Here is a 20,046-nt window from a genome sequence, read left to right as displayed (position 1 = left end):
TGATTACTTATCACAGTGCCTTTTCCCTTCGGTCATCGCAATTCGTGTTGTTCTAATTTTTTTCAGAAAAATTACAGGCAAACAAAATATCCTACCGAAGCCACATCGTTCGCCCATCCCATGCCTTCGATCACATCTATGATCCGCTGCTTATCGCTTCCGGGCAGAAAGCTGAGTGCAAGGCAAAACAAGCTGCTCTGTGTCGCTCGGCACTTTTGGCATTTTCTCGGAGTACCAAACAATGCGAACTCCTACGAACGATTTGAAACCATTATGCCATGCATCGGAATCTACTACCGATGTGCAGGTGAGTTGTGATTACAAACAGGCGCACACTCTTGATTCATCTTGAATCCACATGGTGGTCAAAGTTTTTCTGTCATTCAACTGTCGGAGAGGCCGGTGCGATACTGAAAATGAGTGACAGTGTAGATGGTTTTACTATTGTAACGCAGCTTCACAAACAATTTATCTTGAGTCGTTTGTTCAACCGAGAATGCCACAAGCTGTTGTAATGGTATGCCGATTCGGTAATCGTGTACGAGGCAGAAACGTTACTCGGGATCCTGGAGTCAATAATATTGAGAGAAAGCTGGAAAGAAACGCAACTGGGGATACGCGTTGGAAAATTGCGACTCTGCAGATGAGTGGGCCCAACAAAAATTACACTTCAGATCTTCGAATAGGGAGAATGGATCTATTGTTAAAAAGAACAAATGGAGCTAAAGATGGCCAATGTTTACAGGGCTGATTATGTTCCAGAGCATCAATCAAGCAGAAGGATTTGTTTCGCGAAACGAAATATATCCGCTCACTGTTCAAATAAAAATCCAAAGTCCCTCCGGGGATTGGAAGTAGAGTAAGGTGGGGCAAAAGTGCGCACCTAACAGTTTTCGTAAAATAACTATTGGTAGAAAAGCACTATAAAATCGGCATGATTACAAATTAATACTCTCATCACACATCTTCAAAACGTAATACTAGATATCTCTTGCTTTTGCTTGTAATCCGAGAAATAATTATTTTCTTATGAATACTCAAATGCGCACTTTTGCCCCATGGTCGGGGCAAGAGTGCGCATAGCACGGGGCAAAAGTGCGTTCTGATTAAATAGCCGATTTATTATCGCCCATAAATTAAACTAATCAATTTTAGGATATCTATCCCCTCTTACTCTTCCTTCATAACTAAAAAGTACTCCTCCCTCTACCTCGATTGATGTTGTTCAGTTTTCCATTATGTTGAAAGAACTTGGATGTTTCATCTTTTAGACAATGTCGTTCATGATCAAACTGTCACCCCACGTAACATCATGATTTGTCATAGTTGGGTGGATCACTACAAGAATTCTTGCGAATATGCTATTTATATTGGAAATACATCTTTATTTACTTATTCATAGTTTTTTGTTTCTTTTTTAATTACTCTGAGCTTTCGGAACTCTATATTTTCCCTTGGAACCAGTTATGCTGATGCTTTTGTTCCTAAACCGCTCATATCAGTCGTAATTTGACCGGTGAGCATGCAGTTATTGAAGATGTCGGTCCCTTCTTTAAATCATGGACAAATTTTGTTCAATTTTTATATAAAAGGCTTCATTCGCGTCCTTTTATTGGGGCGGATATGCTATGCGCACTTTTACACCACCGTCAGTTTTTTAACTTATTAAATTGTTACGAAAATTACTGAATTTTTTTCATCAAATCAAATATATCCAGTAACGAACCATATATTGAAGATTTTTCGGGTACTGTAGTTTTATAGATCCTGATTTATTCAAACAGCCAATTTATGATTCCCAAAAATCAAAAAAATACATCAAAGCAGCGAAAAATGGTAATTCCCTCTTAATTTCAAGCCACTATATTCAAACCTTTCATGCTTATATGTGCGATTAGTAGATATATGATGAGATAATGATATACCAAATCCATACAGAGTTGCCAGGTTCTAGCGCTTGCGTGCTTCTAAAAGTCCTATGCGCACTTTTGCCCCACCTTACTCTATTATTTCTGCTATTGTAGCAACTGTAGATCGTTCAGCATCCTTCCGGGGGTGCAGAATGCTCTGTTTTAATTGTTCTGTGTTGGGAAATGATGAAAAGACGATTCATGGCAAGGCACAAATCTCCGATCAACCTGGGGAACGTGCCATTTAAGCCAGACGCTACTGATTCCTGAGTACCTGCAAATTAAAAAACTCCGCAATTTCACCCGATTTAAATACAACGGAAAAGAAAGCTGTCGAAATTCACCTGTCTGGCACACTATCTATGGATGTGGCAATATGAGCCAACCGGAGACTAATAATAGAAACCACGGACTCACGAGTTTCCCATTGCTGAAGAGGTACAAACTCATGTTGAACTAGAGGACTTAGGTTTAAAAGGGCTTGGCAGTAATACAAGCCTTGGGGCCCGACAGCGCTCTCGACGGCCCTGGACATACTTGGAGAAAAAAGTATTTCTATAATTAATCAAAAACGTGTGTTGAAACCGTCTTGTAGAAAGCGTGAAAGTTATTGACATTTACTACACGGAAAAAAATCCGTTCATAGTTTCATGAACAAAAGGTCACTATTTCGTGAACTGAACGATTTACGAAAACCGCGACCAAGTTCCTGAAATCATGAATAATAAACCTCGTATTCATGAAACTATTTGTGTTTTCTAAAATAATACATACATGGCGTTACATTAGAATGTTTGTTTGAGTTACTGTTGTTGTTCCCTGGACATGTTTAGTTTTTGTTGTGGTTCTTGTTCATGATTTGGGCATACACAGTCGACAGTCAAACGTTGTTCATGATTTCAAGAGCTTATTCGCGATTCTTGTGAATTCTCATGACGTTAGCGGGATTAAAGTTCATGATTTCAAGATCTTAGTCGCGATGTTCGTAATTTTCATTCACGTTATCATGATATTTTAGTCATGAGTGATTCATGTTCATGATTTCAGGATCTTAGTCGCAATTTTTGTAAATTCTGTTCATGTTCTCGTGATATTTTTTGTCATGAATAGAGCAGTTCATGTTCATGATTTCAGGATTTTAGTCACGATTTTAGATATTTTTGTCGCTAGTTGTGTGATTTGTGTTCATGATTTCAGGATCTTAGCCACGATTTTCGTAATTTCTGTTGATGTTATTATGATTTTTATTTTGGAGTTTACTTTCATTCATGTTCATGATATCAGCAGTTTTATCATGGTATTCGCAAATTCTCTTCGCCTTATCGTGATCTATTATATTTTGGTTACTAACGGTTTTTTACTCGGAATAACGTGACAATATGAACTGGATCATTAAAATAAACCTCATTCGCGATATCTGGTTCTGTGCACAATACCACGCACACTATTTGGGGTTCTCAGTGAAGTTTTCAATTTCTATACGGACATCAGAATGAACCTTATCAAATGAGTAATGATTTTCGAGGTTGTAATAGTTTTTTTTATATTTACTGCTCGTACCTATTACTGGTCGCTAGCAGCTGGATATTTCATACAAAAGTGCATGGAACAAAAATGATTCCACGAATAATACTCCAAATTTTATGAATGGGTTCACGTCTAGGGGCAGATCACTTGTGATGCATTTTGAAAAATCAGCGAAATTAAATGCATTTCTTTCCATCAAAATGGAAATTCAAAATGTATTTTGCGTTGCGTGTAAGACGTCAAAACCCAACACAAAACTAGCCCTATATTCCACACAACGTCGAACAAAGTGGATCAGCGTAGGACTATTGTTAAACAAACTTGTGTGTGAGGGAGTGCAAAGTTGATGAAAAAATGGAAATTAAATGCATTGTTTCTAATTTGATGCAAATTTGTTATACATTCCTAGAGTGATCTGCCCCTAGGTTCACGTAAAAATTTCATTACCATGTTGCATGAAATTGTAAATGATTAGGGATATCTTCTAAGTATCACAAGCGCGCAAATAGATACTAGATAAATCGTAAATCATGTATTGGGAATCATGAACGAGTTCACGAATACAGAAATAATATTTTATGATTTCGTGAACTTTTTCACGAAAACGAATGATAAGTTGTGACTATTATACTAGGTATCATGAAACAGTTCACGAATACATGAATAGTATTTCATGATTTCGTGAACTAATTCACGAGCACGGATATTGGATCGTAACTAATATAATTGGAATCATGAACCAGTTCACGAATTCATGAATAATATTTAAAGATTTTGTGAACTACTTCACGAGTACGGATATTGGAAAGTGACTAATATGTTAGGAATCATGAACCAGTTTACGAATGCATAAATAATATTTTATGATAACGTGAACTTATCACAAAAACGAATGATAAGTTGTGACTATTATACTAGGTATCATGGACCGGTTCACGAAAACATGAATAATATTTCATGATATCGTGAACTATTTTACGAGCACGGATATTGGATCGTAACTAATCGGGGAGACCGGGGCTAGTTGGCGGTGTTTTCAGCTTTCCTTTTTTATCGCTTTGATGTAGACGATCTTGCAAAATAGAGCACGTGGCATAAAAGGGCAGACTGTTGGCAAAATCTCTAAATTTTATTTAAATGTTTGATGTATTGTCTCCATTTTTAGAGACAAAAATATGGGATGCGGAAAACCCTCCAATTCCGAATTTCGTGAAATAGTTCACGAAAAATAAAGTTGTGAACTAGTTCTTGGCGGAAACCGTGACTGAAGTTCACAAAACAAAAACAAATATTTCCACAAATGAAAGCGTTAAACGGGCGTTACCGAAGGGAAATTGAATATAATTATAAAAGCCATGATTTTTGGTCATGGGCCTGTTTTTGTTACGTAAAAACGTGATTGTTCCAGAATTTATGGCACTTTATTCATGATTTTGGGAACAATTTTTTTCCCTGTATGAATAAACAAACCGTTGACATCTATACATGAATAAAGTATATGTCCGTATAACTTTCCAGTATTCTAAGACAGAAAAATCTGACAGTAAACTCATGAATAAAATACGAAACGTGATGAGAAACCGCAAAAACCACGAATAAACTCCTGAAATCATGAACATCGTTTGATTATCGGCTGTGTATTCGCAAATTATGAACAAGAATCATAACAAAAACTAAAAATGTCTACTGAACAACAACAACATTCGAATGTAACGCCATGTATATATTCGGGGTGAACTAGTTTTTTTAGAAACACAAATAGTTTCATGAATACGAGGTTTATTATCCACAATTTCAGGAATTTGGTCACGATTTTTGTAAATCGTTCAGTTCACGAAATCATGATCTTTTGTTCATGAATTTATGAACGGATTTTTCCGCGCGCAGCACCATCCGGAGGACTTCATATGCACTAGAATGCAAAGTACTTTTGGCCAAGTTTTTAGGGAAATCCGCCACTGTGCGCTTTGAGAGATTCACTCGCACAATTTTCAGTATTTTGGAATAAATTTTTTGATTATTATCATGTAATGATCACTGGTATTTGTTTTTGCACTTTTTGATTGGTTCTATTTACCTGTACGGGTTCGGATTGAAAGCTGTTTTTGTTGTTCATCTTTGATGCATGATGGAATCAAACACATTGGTATAAATGGACTAAATGGCGTACTTTATTAAAATATGTATATGGATGTAGCACATCATCGTTGAAGATAAGAGGGTTTGAGCTTATTTGTCTGGCTCGTCCTTTTTACCAGATCCGTCGGTCACTACTAGCGAAGCCACCAGAATGTTGATCACTGTGATGATTGTTACGGCTATCGATGTTACGATCTTCAATCGCTCCAGTGGTGGGCTACGTTTTGATTTTGGTTGACTCTGTAAATAAGAGCTATTCTTTTACCTACGCTATTGACACACCTGCAAATTAATCCCTTACCTTAATAATGATAACTCCGCTAGCCACCAATAGTTGCAGCACCAGTGAAATAATCACCAGCATAATGCACGGAATATACGTCCTCGATCGGGAGTTGTAGGATATAAGCAAACGCAGTTGGTTGGCGTTGGCCGTCAGCAGGGAGATATCCATGGCACTCTCGGCGATGCCTTTGTGTATTTCGTAGGACTGTGTTTGCTGACCGCGGTTTTGCCGGCTGCCATCGATTTCCGACAAGCTATAACTACGCATACGCGTCAGTACGCTCCCAGTCGAGGATGTGGACCGGTCAACTTGTGTAGGCTTCTGCATCGACGCCGGACGGATGGGACCCATTGTCACGGGCTTTTCGCTTTCTTTTGCCATTTTGGCATTTGATTGAGAACTGGGCAATGCGCTTGTTCCGGCGAAGATTTTTTTTAAACTCATCTATTCTGGCTTTAAATTTTTAAGCAATACTTTGATGAAATCCAACTTTCAGTTCTAAAAATATAAAAATATAATAATTTCTGGTTATATAGTTATCCAATTGATGTCGTATTTTTGTTGCAGGTATTAAAAGGAACTAGTGGTATGGTATCAGGAAATTGATCAGTGTCTATGGAAGCTTATTTAGAAGGAATTTTATTTTTCTACATAAATCGCCTTTAAATCTTTTTGTACTTTGATGACCCTTGATTTGTCATCCAATAAATTTTTAAAATTTATTATTCAGTGATTTAAGGTGTCCTCACTTCCTAAAAAGCTGTAATTCTACTCTTCATAGTCCCAAACTACATGAATTAATTGCGATTTGTTAAGTTCATTAGGAGTGATTCAGACCAGCAGAGTTAAAAATAATCGAAGCTCTTTTTTGACGGCTGAAAATGAACCTGTTGCGACTCGCGGTGAATAGAAAAAATTAAAGGGTTGTGTACAGGACACGACCACGGTGACATTAAAAATGTATCTTTTTTCAAGAGCGTGCAAATGAATTTTATCTATCACACATATCGACTCACGTTCTTGTTCACTCGCCTGTTTTCATATGTCACAATTTGCTATATACCCTCCCCATCAAAACATAATTTATTGAAGGTCTTTTAACGGTAATCTATTATTTATTCAAGTATCTCACTAGGTGATTGGCATTATTTGGCTGATCCATCTAGTAAAAATAGGCTGGTCTGTCCAGAAAATATATTCAAAAGAAAAGTTCCACATTGAGAGCTGTGATGAGGAAGCCCACGCCCGCCAACGGAAATATACAGATTCTCCATGAAATATGAAATTTCATTTTCCATTTAAATTTTCAATAATGTACTAATGAACTTAAGTAAACAATCTTAAGGTTAAGTATTTCTTGATCGATTAGTGGTTGAACCAATTAAAATATTTGATAAATTACATCATTGTTATACAACGTTCGCACTACCAGTTAAAACGGGTTTTTATGCTATCTTGGTGACATTTTTCTTGTTGCTAATTATTAAAACGTGTTATAACTCTGTAGTGTAAACATTGTATTATTAAACCAATTCTGCAACGTTTTATGTTAGATAGGTGTTTTATGTGGTAATAGGACTGACATAATTATATCTTCAGTACAGCGGTTTGTTTCATAATTTAAAACAGATTTATTTTAAAATTTAAATTAGTATACCTAATCGTTCTATTTGTTGTATACTTTAAAACGCAATTAGAACTGTGTTTTAAATACATAAGGTAGGACAGATGTTCTGACTGGATAAACTGGGAAAACAATTTTAAATCCAGTAACGCTTAAGACATGGCTTGAATTTGAATCGAAAAAGAACACCCGCTTAAACTGCTGCTGGGTAAGTTCTGTTTTAAAATTTTCCGTTGTGTGCAGTACGAAACAAAAGTATTTGAAATTAGAAAACAAAAAGTTCTGCTGGGAATGTGATTGTCTCCGATGCAATTACACTCAGATTTTTCACGCAGGGGATACAGGCCGTGTAAATGAAAACCGCGTAAATTTCAAAAAAACGCGTTATTGAAAACCGCGTAAATTTCAAAATCCGCGTAATAAAACCTGAGTGTGCTCTCCTATATAAAATACTACGCTGCTGAACAGTGCAATAACTACAGAAGCACGTTGTCAGATGCCTTACACATAAAAAACATATAACCGAAATATGAAACATGAAAACCAATAGGCTCTTTACCCTACGCAGCTACAAAGCGCCGTAAACATGGATTAACAAGTTACAACGCACACGCATGCATAAAAATAAATATATTTTTTTCAAACGCAACACTCTTAAGCAGCACACACCGTATTGAATTAAATCCAAACCACCCCACCCACCCACTTTGCAAATCATTCTGTGACACCGTGCTGGTACCCGAAAAATCCACACACGGCCACCGCTGCCGAAAATGCATAGCGTCTACCGCTTAGTGTAGTGCCCAGACGCTGCAGCCATGATCTTACCCGTTCGACATAAGAACAAAAACTGATTCAAACGGGTACGCGTCACCTCTATTTATAAACTAACCGTATATGGTTTAGTCACTTAGGTGCGAGTGTGTGCGAATGCCAACGTTACCGAAAATCGATAGCGCTTATTGCATCGCCCGGAGACGATGTTGCTCCTATGGGATAAGAGCAACAACTGATTTAAACGGACATGCGTTGCTTCTATTTATGACTTTTCGTGTTTCATTGAGCAACTAAGCTGCCCTCTCTTGACGGCTGTGTCTGAGAAATCTGCCTCACGAATGGTAATTTTCCCGTTTTTCGTGAACTTTTTAATTTTACCAATTTCCAAAAGTCTGCTTTTATTGGGGAGATATTAAATTATTACCAATATTTAAGTTAGGTGTTTCTGAATCGGTTGGTGTATGAATGATTAAAATCCATCTAGTAATATCGGAGTTATAAGCGTGCAAACCTTACATAGTTTCGTTACATGGGAGATAGTTTAGATTTTAGAATGACACCTAGCCCCAGATAGTGGAGTAAGACATTTTTAATGTCAAAATATTCATTCAACTATCCATCTTATTCGTTCAGTTGAATATCGTACAATATATTCATTACACTAATTAACTAAGAAAATGTTTTCAAATGCAGATAAAGCATATGAAACAACAATCATCATCGCTTACATTGTGCCAGGGCCTACTTTGATGCGTTTGATTCGTTGCTGCGCGGTCGCTTCGTGTGATAATCGGAGGCGAATGAAAATCTGCATGGATGAATGAGTGGTTTGTTGGTAAAATAAACCATTTAAACTTTATTTCCCTTCTCACTCTAACAAAATTTGCACATGCTCATTCAAAACTACTCAAAATTTGAGTTCAGAACACTCAATTTCGAAAATATGCCAAAAAATTAGTTTTTATTTGTGTAGAATTAACTCAAATGGTGAGTAACCATTAAATTTTCGAAATTTAGAGTGAAAAACCTGTTTTAATCCACCTAGAGGTGCAATTGTGCCTTTCTCATTTCTTCAAACTATGATTTAATAGCTGGTTCGTACAATATAACATTATGGAAATGTCTTTCATTCTTATTACACTGGGGAAGTATATATAAGAGTACCTTTTTGCATTCATCGCGGTATCGGTTTGAATCGGAGTTTTCTATGTGATCACACTCCACAACCCGTAACTCCGGAGCCGGAAGTCGGTTGGAGATGGAATTTAATATCAGTTTCCGGGGACGCAACACCTTTCATTTGAGACTAAGTTGATCAAATCGGTATAGCCATTTTCGAGAAACCAATATAACCGTTATTCTGAATTTGGATGCTTCCTGATCCGTCGATGGTGGCCAGTGTGGCCACAGAGACTTTGCATGATTGTTGGTGACCTAGATCTACAAATTCAACAGTTTACATTTTGGAAAAAAAATCACCTTTTCACATTCATCGCAGAATTCGTTAGAATCGGGATTTGCTGCGTGATCGTACGTATCACCCTGTAATTCAGGAGTCAAAACTCGGATCCACACAAAATTCAACAGCAGCTGATGGACCTTTCATCATTTGTCAAAATCGGTTCAGAAAATTCCGAGAAACCGATGTGGACAAATCAACAAATTTTGTTTTGTAGCCATACTCTTCAACTCGTAATCCGGAACAAGATGTCGGTTGAAAATGAAATTCAATAGCAACCTATGGGAATATGATACCTTTTATTTGAATCTTAGTTTGTAAAAATGTAAAGTTTGTAAAAATCGGTTAAGCCATCTCCGAGAAACCGATGTGGACATTTTATTAAATCCGCACATCCACACACATACATACATACATACATACATACATACATACATACATACATACATACACACAGATATTTTGCGATCTCGGCGAACTGAGTCGAATGTTATATGAGAATATAAAATACTAGCTAATACCCATCGCGCGTTGCTGCGACACTCTGCGAAATAAGAGGAAAACACAATTTGTTCCAAAGCGCCATCTGGCGGGCAGATAATCTCCAACTAATAGCACACAAACACGCCCCATACCAAATACCTACTGTGTGCAAATTTTTACGGAAATCGGTTAAGCCGTTTGGGAGTCTATAAATCATATACATACAAACTTTGACTTTTATATATATATATATATATATATATATATATATATATATATATATATATATATATATATATATATATATATATATATATATATATATATATATATATATATATATATATATATATATATATATATATATATATATATATATATATATATATATATATATATATAGATATAGATAGATAGATAGATATATAGATAGATATATAGATAGATAGATAGATAGATAGATATGAAAGTCGGGTTTTGGAGCAATTGCATAACCTTTTTATATGAGAAAGGCAAAAGAATAATATTTAATTAGCTTAATCAGCATGAGTTCAATGTTATCTTCATGTGATTATATTTTGAAATGTTGGTGGAATGGGTTTGAAAGTGGATGGAATGGGGGGTTAGTAACGTGGGAGCGGAGGATGCGTCAGAAATCCCTCATCTTATTTCACTATACGGGGTGGATGAAGGAAATGCGAGCGTGAGGGTGGTCCAAGGGGAGGGGAGTGATGAAGATGGGAGGTGTAAGGGCAAGGCGGGGGGGGGGAGGGCGGTGTAGGTGCCCATTTCAATAGTTTTTAGCCTCTGAGGTATTACGATTGTACCGATTTATATGGGAAATTCCAGTGTATCCTTACTAATACCCCTGTAACTCCGGAAGCAAAAGTCAGAACCGAATGAAATTCAGCAGCAGTCAATGGTATTACTGTATCTTTCGTTTGAAATCAAGTTTGTAAAAATCGGTAGAGAATTCGTTGGGGAATTGGTGTGATATTAGCTTAAGAACTTGGCGGGTTCCCCGGGGGCGTCATGAACCGTCATAGGTGGCCAATGTGGTCAAAGCTGCTTTGATTGATCATTAGTGATCCAGACCCGCAAACTAGAGTAATGTTACATCAATTTTAATAGGTTTTACATCATTTGAACATCATGGTGGTACCAGTTTATATGGGAATTTGCTGTGTGATCGTACTCTTCAATCCGTAACTCCGGAACCGGAAGTCATATCAACTAAAAATTCAATAGCAGCTTATGAAAGCGTTATACCTTTTAGATGAAACTAAGTTTGCGAAAATCGGTTCAGCCATCTCTGAGAAAATTGTGTGAGTTTAAATGACACACACACACATACACACACAGACATTTGTCGATCTCGACGAACTGAATCGAATGGTGTATGACACTCGGCCCTCCGGGCTTCGGTTAAAAAGTCGATTTTTATAGTGATTGCATTGCCTTTCTATATATGAGAAAGGCAAAAAGCACTTATCGATAAGAAAAAGTTAATGAACCTCGACGTTGATTAAAACTTGGAAAAAAGATCAAGTCGCGGACATAGGGTAAAGTGCCTAATTTCACCCTACTAATCACTAATTCATTAATTTCTCGGCTTACAATCAAAGCAATGCGTAAACATTGACATCAACAGCTTTGCTTCGTTGTTATCAATCAATATAATAACACAAATGCGCTGAAAAGAGTGAAATTCTCGTGTTTGAGCGCAACGAAAACTCGAATCGAGTGCCCCTATTGTTGCACTACCATTTGACTCAATGTGTTGAACAAAGATGGCAGACACTGCTCTAACGGCTTCAAATGGGTAGTGTGATAATAGAAACATGGCAAAAATGGGCTCATCACCCTAGCAGTTCTCGGATTATATTTCCAGGCATCGCTAGCGCCAGAAGGTTCAGGTAAATGATATTTGAAGTGCCGGTGAGATTCTTTGTTGCTATCAAGGATGCAAAATGCCTACCTTTTCTGCGGCTGTAATTTTTCTGCCTACATTCTCATTTCTCTTTCGTCGCTGCTGTCGTTCGCTATTGCAGGACGCCCAGCGTTGTACGGCATTCTGTAAGCAAAGCAGTAACATGACAAAAAATACTGCCCCCAGAACAGACGCGAGCGGTACAGCTTCTCTTTTCTTATTTTACACTTTTTAATATTTTTAATCTATTCAATATTTTCAATCACAAACGACGACAATAAATGCGGTTCGTTTACGCCACGACAGGCATCATCGCTTTCGTGTGCGGGCCTCTCCCTTTGACTACGCAGAGAAAGGTGTACAAAGCGAGAGAACAAACTTTACTACGCCACATTCTCACCGAGCACTCGGAGTACAGCAGCAAATCAAAAATGTATTCTACTGCTCTACGGTTTGGCTACCGTTCTGGCAATAGCGGTAGTGATGCGTCGCTGTAGTCCTACGTCAACACCGCGGTTATGTCCCAGTCATTACCCACCCAACAATTGAGTCGTCATTACCCACCCAACAATTGAGTCGGTGATTTGCATTTTACTGATAGTTTAGAAAATGTGACTGGTAAGATAACTTTTTTTGTTGGAGTTTCTGAATTTGTTTTCATTGGGGGAGACGTGTTTGTCTTGGGTACCCTGCGTGAAGTTTTCTTTGGACTGCAGATTGTTCACAGTATTGACACGTGGGAGACTGTAAAGTATTACATTTACTAAAAACCTGTTTTAATCCACCTAGCGGTGCAATTGTGCCTTTCTCATTTCTCTAAACTATGGCACGGAGGCTTTTTATGTTCAACATAATTGTGGAAATGTCCATTACATTCTTAGTACACTTTGCACTTATACACAATGGCATGCCAGCCACGAACTTGATGAGCTACGTGTCGACGGTGAAACACTTGAAACAAAAAAATATCGTGCTTCATTAGCCTAATCAGTATTAGATCAATGTTATCTGCTTGCTAACTCATTTTGTCATGCGGGGGTGGGTATGTGAGGTGGGCGAAAGTTCCATGAACGAACGACTCCCCAGCTTAAATTGGTTTGCTTTGTGATATAGTGATGGTTTAGAGATGATGGGGTTGATGGGGAGGGGTATGAGGGCTGAGGGGTGATTTAAGGAGATTTTTAAGAGAAGGGAGTGAACGGTAGAGGGGGGGGGGTGTAACCCCTCTCCTTAAAGTATCAACTACGCCCCTGTTAAAATCCAAAAACCTTATGCGAGTCGAAAAAAAAATTTGGCCGGGATTAGGTTGACGTTTTTCAGAGTGATTGCATAACCTTTCTATATGAGAAAGGCAAAAATGTGCAAAATCCAAAAAAGTGAATCTTCGTCAAATTTTTTTCGTGTTTGCATCAAATCTCGACGTTTTATGCACCTTGAATACATTTAGCATCAAAAATAAAAATTCTATTTTTAATTTTCCTATAGTTTTTATGAGAAATTTCTGTGTGGCCGCACTCTGAAACCCGTAATTCCGGAACCAGAATTCCGATCGATCCAAAATTCAATAGCAGCCGATGGGAAGGTTGCACCTTTCATTTGAGACTAAGTTTGGGCAAATCGGTCCAGCCATCTCTGAGAAAAATGAGTGACATTATTTGACACATACGCACATACATACATACACACACATACACACACATACACACACATACATACACACATACACACACACATACAGACTTTTTCCGATCTCGACGAACTGAGTCGAATGGGATATGACACTCGGCCCTCCGGGCCGGGATTAGGTTGACGTTTTTCAGAGTGATTGCATAACCTTTCTATATGAGAAAGGCAAAAAGCTGCTATATCAAGAGAGTTCCTGTTTTACTCTTCAGATTGTAGAATTTTTGAGCAATTATTGTAAAAAAACACTCCCCGCCAAACCAAATTACTGGTTACGCCACAACGGTCCTCACAATTCCAACAAAATAGTATGAACATGCAATCACGCTAGAATCGTACAGAAACACTATTCAACTGATACACCTTCTGGTAGCATGATGGCACGTGTAGTCAAGACACGAGCTTAACCGGCGGATTTGTGTATAGTTCAACCGATTGAAGGCCCTGAGAAAGATTGGATCATCTGATAGCCGTTGGCGGGGGTGTAGGGTATTGTTAAACCAATTAGAATTAAACAATCAAGTTATTCCCGAACAACAGTTACTAACTCTATTCGATTTTCTAAAAATCTCATTCACACGCCTGTGCGGCTTTTTCAGGTTGTAACAATAATCCATCCTTAGGCTAGTCCTACATGTGTTGGTTGGGAATCGACTTTGTTTACCAACTGAATTGCTATCGATTCAGTAAATAGTCATAGGAATATCACGTAAGTAATCAGCGTACTTTTGATTTCTTCGCAGCGTGAGGATAGCTTGAAATATGTAGGGGAACCCGGGGCTATTAAGACAGTGGGGATAATTCGAACCCCCTCGTTTTCTCAGAAAATAGCAAAACTTTCTGACTATCGTACATATTCGTGGAACCGCTATTCTGAAAGATTAATTTTGAGAGCTGAATTTGATTCTTTGTTCTTTGTAGAAAGGAGATACAACGTGTTTCGTTTTTTTGCCATCCTCAAAACAAAAATCATTATAATGGAAAAACCGTGATTAAATATACAAATAAAAGTGAAAAAATAAATGGTAAGTGTTTTGGAAACCTTGAGGTTCCTATTTTATGGAATGATTTTTGTTTGGCTGAAAACATAGATATTTTCGAGACGCTCACCACTTTTGTGCAATTTGAGCGTACGGGACTATTCTGACCCCCGATTCCGTCAACCACCGTTCAGCGGCTTGCGGCTACGCACACCATTGCATACGTCACAGCAAAGAAAATACATGGGCCTCCAATCGCCAGCTGTGACTTATTAGATTGTTTCTGTAAAACAATTTATTTTTTTTTGCTTCTTAAGAAGTGTCTCTTATAAATGGTCGGTGTTAAGTCAGACCGGACCAAGAGACAAAATATTGATTTCGAGAAAAACGGGTTTAAAGTTTGAATCGCAGCATCCTCTACGTTATAATTGGAAATGTTTTTTTGCCATAATTCTTGTTTATGCTTACATATTTTAAATCTGGCAAAAGTCGAATGTAGCTGAAGAAATTCTTTATCCAGTGATATCACTATCTCATTTTTTGATGTTTTGCGACTCAGTCCGGTCTGACTTAACACCGACCAAATATTTCATAGGTAACGATAATTCCATTGTAAAAAATTAAGGAAAAATGACGGTCTGAAATGCCCCGTAGAGAGGTCCAAATTACCCCTACATTGTAAAAGAATGGAAAAATGTGGAGGTTTGCAATTCGTCGCCTAGCGCTGCCATTGAGTAGTTCAAATGAACCTTTTATGTTACCAAAATGTAGCTGTGGTTTCAAACTAACAATTAGGACCTTTGGCCGGCAAATTTTTTTTAACATCGATCCACCTAAAAGAACGATTTGCTTAAGTAGGTCCGAATAGTGCTGGGTTCCCCTATGTATTAGAAATATTAATATTTTAATGTTTTTCTATGTGGACTATTCTAACACGGGCATCGTATTGAAGTCTCAGCTGCAAATCATTGTTCATAACGTACATTGCCCTCAATCTTATTACAAGGTATCTTTTCCAACACAGATTAACATTAGAACGCGATCGATAGGTATGTATCACAACTCGACTAACAACCTGGGTATGACAGTTCAATGTTTGATCCGCATTTATCAATCACATTCCGATTCAAGGCTTCATTAATTCCACATGGTTTTCGTTTGCAATTCACAATCTTCTGCCAGCAAATAATTAAAATTCTCACACACGTGACAACACTACTGGAAGCGGAGACATGCATTTTTGTCGCTCCCTGATGCGTACCTAAACATTCTGAATGTATTGTTGATAACATCACCCACTTTTGATCGAATCCACATACGTTGGTTTTCGCGGTTCCGTCACTCTATGCGACCGCGATTGCCGCTCGAAACAAACGCGAGGTGGCTGCGATTCGCCAACTGCCGAGGCAAGACTGTGCGGTGCATTCGATGAAATGCATCGCGTGCATCGTACTAACCTAACAACTGGTGGCATTTCACACTGTTAGTCTGACTGTATGTGTTCGTGGAGGAGTATCAAAATCTCTCAATAAATTCTATGTGACGTTCGTTTGTTAATAAGACTATTCTACTGGACGATGCTTTTGCGGTGGAAGCGAGAGAAAAAAATTTTCCCAGAAGTTGAGCACTGGGCTCAATGCAATGGTGACTCGTGATAAATTGTATATCGTTGTACGCACGATTTTAGATAACACATTCATACAGAGTGATCATTTGAATTGCAAAACGATTTCCGCCGAATGTGAATAAGAAAACAGTTGATTTAATTTTATTTGTAACTGTTTCTTTTGTGTATGCTGAAATCCCTGTAAGTTGTTTATTCTAACTGAAAATTTTTGGTTGGATTAATATTGTGCATGCAAAAACACCAACAACGACCCCTCAGTTGAATTTGTCGTGAATATCTGAACACGAAAAATCATTTACAATTCACCAACCTGTTGAAGGAATAACCCGAAAAGGATATGCCCGATTCAGTTTACAGTTCCCTGTCTCCTTGTGTACTTATTGCTACTAGCAACGGTGGCTACGATTGTTGATTTATTATCGATCGGGTCTGACTTTTCATAGTGCCATTTCCCAACGTTCACTGGAATTCGTGTTACTCTAACAGTAAATTTCTTCACTAAAATTACTGACAAACAAAATGACCTACCGAAGTCACATGGTTGGTCCATCCCGTGCCTTCGACCATATCTACGATCCGTTGTTCGTCGCTTCCGATAGGAAAGATGTGTGCAAAGCAAACCAAGCCGCCCTGTGTCGCTCGGCACCTATCGGCATTTTCCCGGTGTACCAAACCATGTTCAGCGAGCTCCCACGAATGACTCGAAATCATTATGTCATGCATCGGAATCCGCTACCGTATAACCCAGATGTGCAGGTGAGTTGCGACTACACACAACCGCACGCTCCGGATTTATCTCGAATCTTGGGCACCGAGCGGTCAAAGTTTTTCTGTCATCCTACTGCTGGGGAGACCGGTGCGATACTGAAAATGAGTGACAGTGTAGATGATTTTTACCCTTGTGATACGGCGGTAGAACCCCGATTCAAGGATGCTGCTTCGCAAACCATCTATCGAGACTCGTCTGCCCAAACTCAACCGTGGATGCCACAGGCCGTTGTGAGGGATGCTGACTTGGGAACACCGGAGGTCGTTTATGTGGCAGAAATGTTGCAACATACGCGGTATCCGGGAGTTAACGATGTTGAGATCATCGAGCGAGCTCGAAAGAAACGCAACTGGGAATACGCGCTGGGAAGTTGCGACTCCGCCGATGAGTGGGCCCAGCAAAAATTGACACTTCAGATCTTCGAATGGGAAGAATGGGTGGCACGAGAACGCCAAATTGATCGATACCAAATGCTTCGCTTACAGTTGGTAGCAAAAATAATGGACAAGCGGGAAAGGGATACGCTGCAAGCAACGGAAAGTAAGATGGAAAACACCAAAAATAGGATAAACTCGGAAAGAAACAAAGCGATGGAAAAGCTGCGAATCAACTACGAGAGAAATATTCGCAAGTTGGAAAAGAAACGGATGAATTCGAAGGCAAATAAATACCGCTCATCGCATATTACGAAACCGGCGGAAGCAGCGGTATTACCGGTGTCACCCAAAAAAGGACTTTCTAATAAAGCCTATAATTATAATCCCAGTTTAGTCGAAGTAGGGTAAGTTGGCCTAGATATTTTCCTCAGACCAGTCAAACTAATCGTACTTTCTTGAAAACAGAATGGCTAAACTGGATCGCAAAATAACTGTAAGTCGCAAACCCACGGATGATAGCAAACAGCGCTCCGAATTGTGGAAGCCAAAAGAGATCTGTCGCGAGTACCAAAAAGGATTCTGGTCTGATAATTTCCTGAAGAAACTTTATGATTCATTGAAGGTATGTTTGATATTACATTCATGGTTCGACTGAGTAATACTTTCCAAACTCTTATCTTTCAGCATTTCCGCCACAAGAAGGACACGCCACCATCGATTCCGGAATGTTTAATCGTAGTATCCTCGCCAACGGAGGGTACGATTACACCTCCCCCGAGACTGAGCGAGGAACTGGAGGGCGACAATCTTTACCAGCAAGCAGTTTTGCTGCAGAAACTCATCCGAGGACGTGCGACCCAGGAAATGATTCATAAGGACTACGCAGCTGACCGTGATATGGTGGAAGATCTGATTGCCACGCATCGGCTGCCGGTTGTCGAAGAATTTTTTCCAATAGCTCCGCTCAAAACAGGAAGCGTTCGGGAAAAATACCTTCACATCCTTCGCAACGAGCAACTGTTGGATGAGTTCGTAGAGAATTGTACTCATGCTCAAATGACTTCTCTGATGGCAACCCTGGAACGTGAACTCACTCGGCTTCAAAACGAACGAAACATGCAAGCATTCTATCTTCTAACCGAACAGGAACGTTACTTCCGGGAGGCACGCGAAGCCCGCCATATTTCCGAAACTAAATATCAGGACAACGAGGAGATGGCCATTTATTTAGAAAATGCTCTGCTGGAAAATGTCGAACATCAAAATCTGGGCGATACTCGTGAAAAAATCCACGAATTGATAAAACAGCTCGATTCAGAGGCGGACAAGCGTATTGTTGACGAACCCTGTCACCAACAGGGAACTATCGCTTCCTGCCACATGGATGAGATGCTAATGCCGGACATGTTCCGTAGGCTTGCTCGGGAAAATATAAAAATCAAGCAGAAACCATTGCTGGCGGCAGCTCACGAAGCCATTTTTGAACAGGTTGAATGTAAACCGCTTGACTCAGTTCCAAAGGAGGTAATGGAGACGCTTCGGAGTGAAGCTGTTATTGCTGAAGCTGAAGCCATTGGAACGGAAGACACTGTTGAAGAACTTGAGACGAGAAGTGAAGGACAGATTATTATCGGTGACATTTTGAGTCAGATGATCGAAAGTGTGCTTTCAGAGAATGAGGTAGAGGAGATACCGGAAGACGATATGAATGATTTCTTCGGAATTGCGGATGGTGCTGAAACCGAAAATGGGGAGGATGTTGAACGAATGGCAGTCGAGCTGGTCGAGGACATGTTAAACTTTGTGTGTGAGGAATAATTTGCCTTGATAAGTAATAAGCTTATTCTGAATCCCGGTCGTCAACTCATATTTGATTCGACAGATTTAGACCAAGACTGCAAAAATGATAAGAGGAAAATATGAAGTCCATTGGAATGAAATTATTTTATTTTTTACTAATAAAATATTACGTTTGATATAGGGTATTTGATCCAAAATATTTATTTATTTGAGATACCGTACAGATCAAGCGTAAACGACTTATTATAGTCTTAAAAGTATATAATCATTAACTTATAACTAGATTTAGTAGTACGATAATCGAAGACGTAGGGGTCAACTTCCTAACTCGCCCAGCAGAAACACAAAAAATCGCTCCGCTGAAGCAAGCAAACTATTGATCTATCGTTTGTTCTCTGTTCAGTGCACAAACACGTTGCGTCTACACTCAAAAAAATGTAAATGTTATGCCTATTGATCAGGCATTGTAATTCTCTCACTCACGCGAGAAGTAGCTTATCCGATGTCCAACTTTTCCGAGATAAGATGGGTCGCAAAATTCTCGGTCTCCACAAATAGCGTGAGAATGATTTTCCGGATAAAATTTATTTGACTTTTTCCTTCTCACCGGAGAAGGTGATAAAATTTTAATTTCGTGGAAATCAATTAAAACTTCAAAAAATACACTTAATTACA

General features: G+C 38.7%; 2 protein-coding genes across 3 annotated transcripts; one reads left to right on the top strand and one right to left on the bottom strand.

The window, feature by feature from the left end:
• Nucleotides 1–5,586: 5,586 nt before the first annotated feature.
• Nucleotides 5,587–16,224, bottom strand: LOC131678377 (ninjurin-B-like). Of its 2 annotated transcripts, none has more exons than XM_058958458.1 (3): nucleotides 16,060–16,224; nucleotides 5,878–6,360; nucleotides 5,587–5,816 (listed from the first exon to the last, which is right to left on the bottom strand). In XM_058958458.1, the coding sequence occupies exons 2-3, from the start codon at nucleotides 6,304–6,306 to the stop codon at nucleotides 5,667–5,669; spliced, it is 579 nt and encodes a 192-aa protein (XP_058814441.1). In that variant the 5' UTR covers nucleotides 6,307–6,360; nucleotides 16,060–16,224; the 3' UTR covers nucleotides 5,587–5,666. The 2 variants fall into 2 exon arrangements, with proteins under 2 accessions (XP_058814441.1, XP_058814442.1); XM_058958459.1 differs by having other exon boundaries at nucleotides 16,098–16,220.
• Nucleotides 16,225–16,878: 654 nt separating this feature from the next.
• LOC131678376 (cilia- and flagella-associated protein 91-like) lies at nucleotides 16,879–19,698 on the top strand. The gene is made up of 3 exons (XM_058958456.1): nucleotides 16,879–17,975; nucleotides 18,037–18,193; nucleotides 18,256–19,698. The coding sequence occupies exons 1-3, from the start codon at nucleotides 16,945–16,947 to the stop codon at nucleotides 19,387–19,389; spliced, it is 2,322 nt and encodes a 773-aa protein (XP_058814439.1). The 5' UTR covers nucleotides 16,879–16,944; the 3' UTR covers nucleotides 19,390–19,698.
• Nucleotides 19,699–20,046: the final 348 nt, after the last annotated feature.

The sequence above is a fragment of the Topomyia yanbarensis genome, chromosome 2 (genome assembly GCF_030247195.1).
Source record: "Topomyia yanbarensis strain Yona2022 chromosome 2, ASM3024719v1, whole genome shotgun sequence".
Classification (NCBI taxonomy): Eukaryota; Metazoa; Arthropoda; class Insecta; order Diptera; family Culicidae; genus Topomyia; species Topomyia yanbarensis.
Note: the sequence above shows the minus strand (reverse complement) of the source record. Positions and strands in the feature narration are given on the sequence as shown.

Bases quoted from the DNA above. Each gene is read 5' to 3' on its own strand.
- LOC131678377 (XM_058958458.1), bottom strand. From the start codon at position 6,306: ATGAGTTTAAAAAAAATCTTCGCCGGAACAAGCGCATTGCCCAGTTCT. The intron at 5,817-5,877 runs GTAAGGGATTAA...TCTTATTTACAG, and splicing joins GCGGAGTTATCATTATTAAG to AGTCAACCAAAATCAAAACG.
- LOC131678376 (XM_058958456.1), top strand. From the start codon at position 16,945: ATGACCTACCGAAGTCACATGGTTGGTCCATCCCGTGCCTTCGACCAT. The intron at 17,976-18,036 runs GTAAGTTGGCCT...TCTTGAAAACAG, and splicing joins CCCAGTTTAGTCGAAGTAGG to AATGGCTAAACTGGATCGCA. The intron at 18,194-18,255 runs GTATGTTTGATA...CTTATCTTTCAG, and splicing joins AACTTTATGATTCATTGAAG to CATTTCCGCCACAAGAAGGA.